The sequence below is a fragment of the Bison bison genome, unplaced genomic scaffold, assembly GCF_000754665.1.
Source record: "Bison bison bison isolate TAMUID 2011002044 unplaced genomic scaffold, Bison_UMD1.0 scf7180017847198, whole genome shotgun sequence".
Lineage (NCBI taxonomy): Eukaryota > Metazoa > Chordata > Mammalia > Artiodactyla > Bovidae > Bison > Bison bison.
Window position 1 is genome coordinate 4410 of NW_011477771.1, and position 1506 is coordinate 5915.

The following is a 1506-nucleotide window of genomic DNA, read 5'->3' on the forward strand; positions in this document are numbered from 1 at the left end:
ATGAAAAGGAATATTCTCAATTTTTAGGAAAATTAAAGGATGCAATTGAGAAATCTATTAAGGATATGACTTTACAAAATATTATTTTAAAACAACTTGCTTTTGAAAATGCTAATGAGGAATGTCAGTCCATGCTTAGACTAATTCGAGAGACTGGCTCTCTTATGGAATATTTGAAAGCATATAGGGATATCAGATCTAGTTCCCATAGAGCAAAATTGGCAACACTGGAAACCTTTATTGTACAAAAAGCTGCTAATGCCAAATGTTTTAACTGTGGGAAGCCCAACCATATGAAAAAACAATGTCTCATGTCAACACAGGCCAAAAAATATAATACTACTTCTAATAAGAAGAGTCCCCCAGAAATATGTCCAAAATGTAAAAAGGGGTTCCATTGGCTGAATGAATGTCATTCTAAATTTGATAAGGATGGAAACAACTTGAACCCTGATGCACAACAAAAACAACAGGGAAACTGATAAAGGGGCCGTCCTCTAGCCCCACTACAAAAGGAGGACCTAATGTTATGACGCTACAAGCAGCTACATCTAAGAGTGCTTGCACTGATATACCTAGTCCTTATGATATGGAACTAATAGAATTATACAGCCCCCACAAAATTCCCACCAAATATTATGGCCTGATTCCACCCAGGACAATAGGACTGATTTTGGGATGTAGTAGCTGCACAATGAGAGGTTTAGTGCTATTGACTGGTGTTATGGATGAAGATTATGAAGGGGAAATACATGTTATGGTAAATGTTGTGAAAACGGGAAATGCATACTTACAAAAAGGGGAACATTTTGCACAATTATTACTTTTGCCATATGTCAAACCAATGAAGGCATCTGATAAAGTTCGGCAGGGAGGCTTTGGCAGTACCAACCTTACTGCTGCACTATCCACCTTATTAAAGGAACATCGGAAACCCAGGCTTACTTTACGCATACAGGGAAAGAATTTCACAGGCATGTTAGATACTGGAGCTAACATTTCAATCATTAGAGCTGCAAAATGGCCCCTTGATTGGGATAAGGTTATAGCTCCTTCTAGACTATTAGAAGTAAATGAAGCTAATGCCACACAAACTTTTGTCAATGCATCCTATTTACAAATGTATGGCCCTAATCAAATTGTAGCTTATCTTAAACCATATATTACTAATATCCCTATCAATTTATGGGGACAGGATTTTCTTGAACAAACGAAAGCCACAATTTCTTTAAATGAACCTTTTAAATGGGGGCCATTGAGTTAACACTGCTGCCCCTCGATTGGGAATCTGATACCCCAGTATGGACACATCAGTGGCCCCTAACTAAAGAAAAATTGGCAACTCTTACACAATTAGTAAATGAACAATTACAAAAAGCTCATATAGAACCTTCATTTTCCCCGTGGAATTCCCCTATTTTTGTAATAAAAAAGAAATCAGGAAAATGACGAATGTTGATAGATTTAAGAAATGTTAATAATACCATGTTACCTATGGGGCCCTTA

At 36.9% G+C, this 1506-nt stretch overlaps 1 protein-coding gene across 1 annotated transcript; it reads left to right on the forward strand.

The window, feature by feature from the left end:
* Positions 1-463: 463 nt before the first annotated feature.
* Positions 464-1264, forward strand: LOC104990151 (endogenous retrovirus group K member 9 Pol protein-like; the record flags this gene model as incomplete). Its single annotated transcript, XM_010842125.1, has 1 exon — positions 464-1264. A coding segment is annotated over one exon (801 nt), but the record flags the coding sequence as incomplete, so codon positions are not given.
* Between the last annotated feature and the right edge of the window lie 242 nt (positions 1265-1506).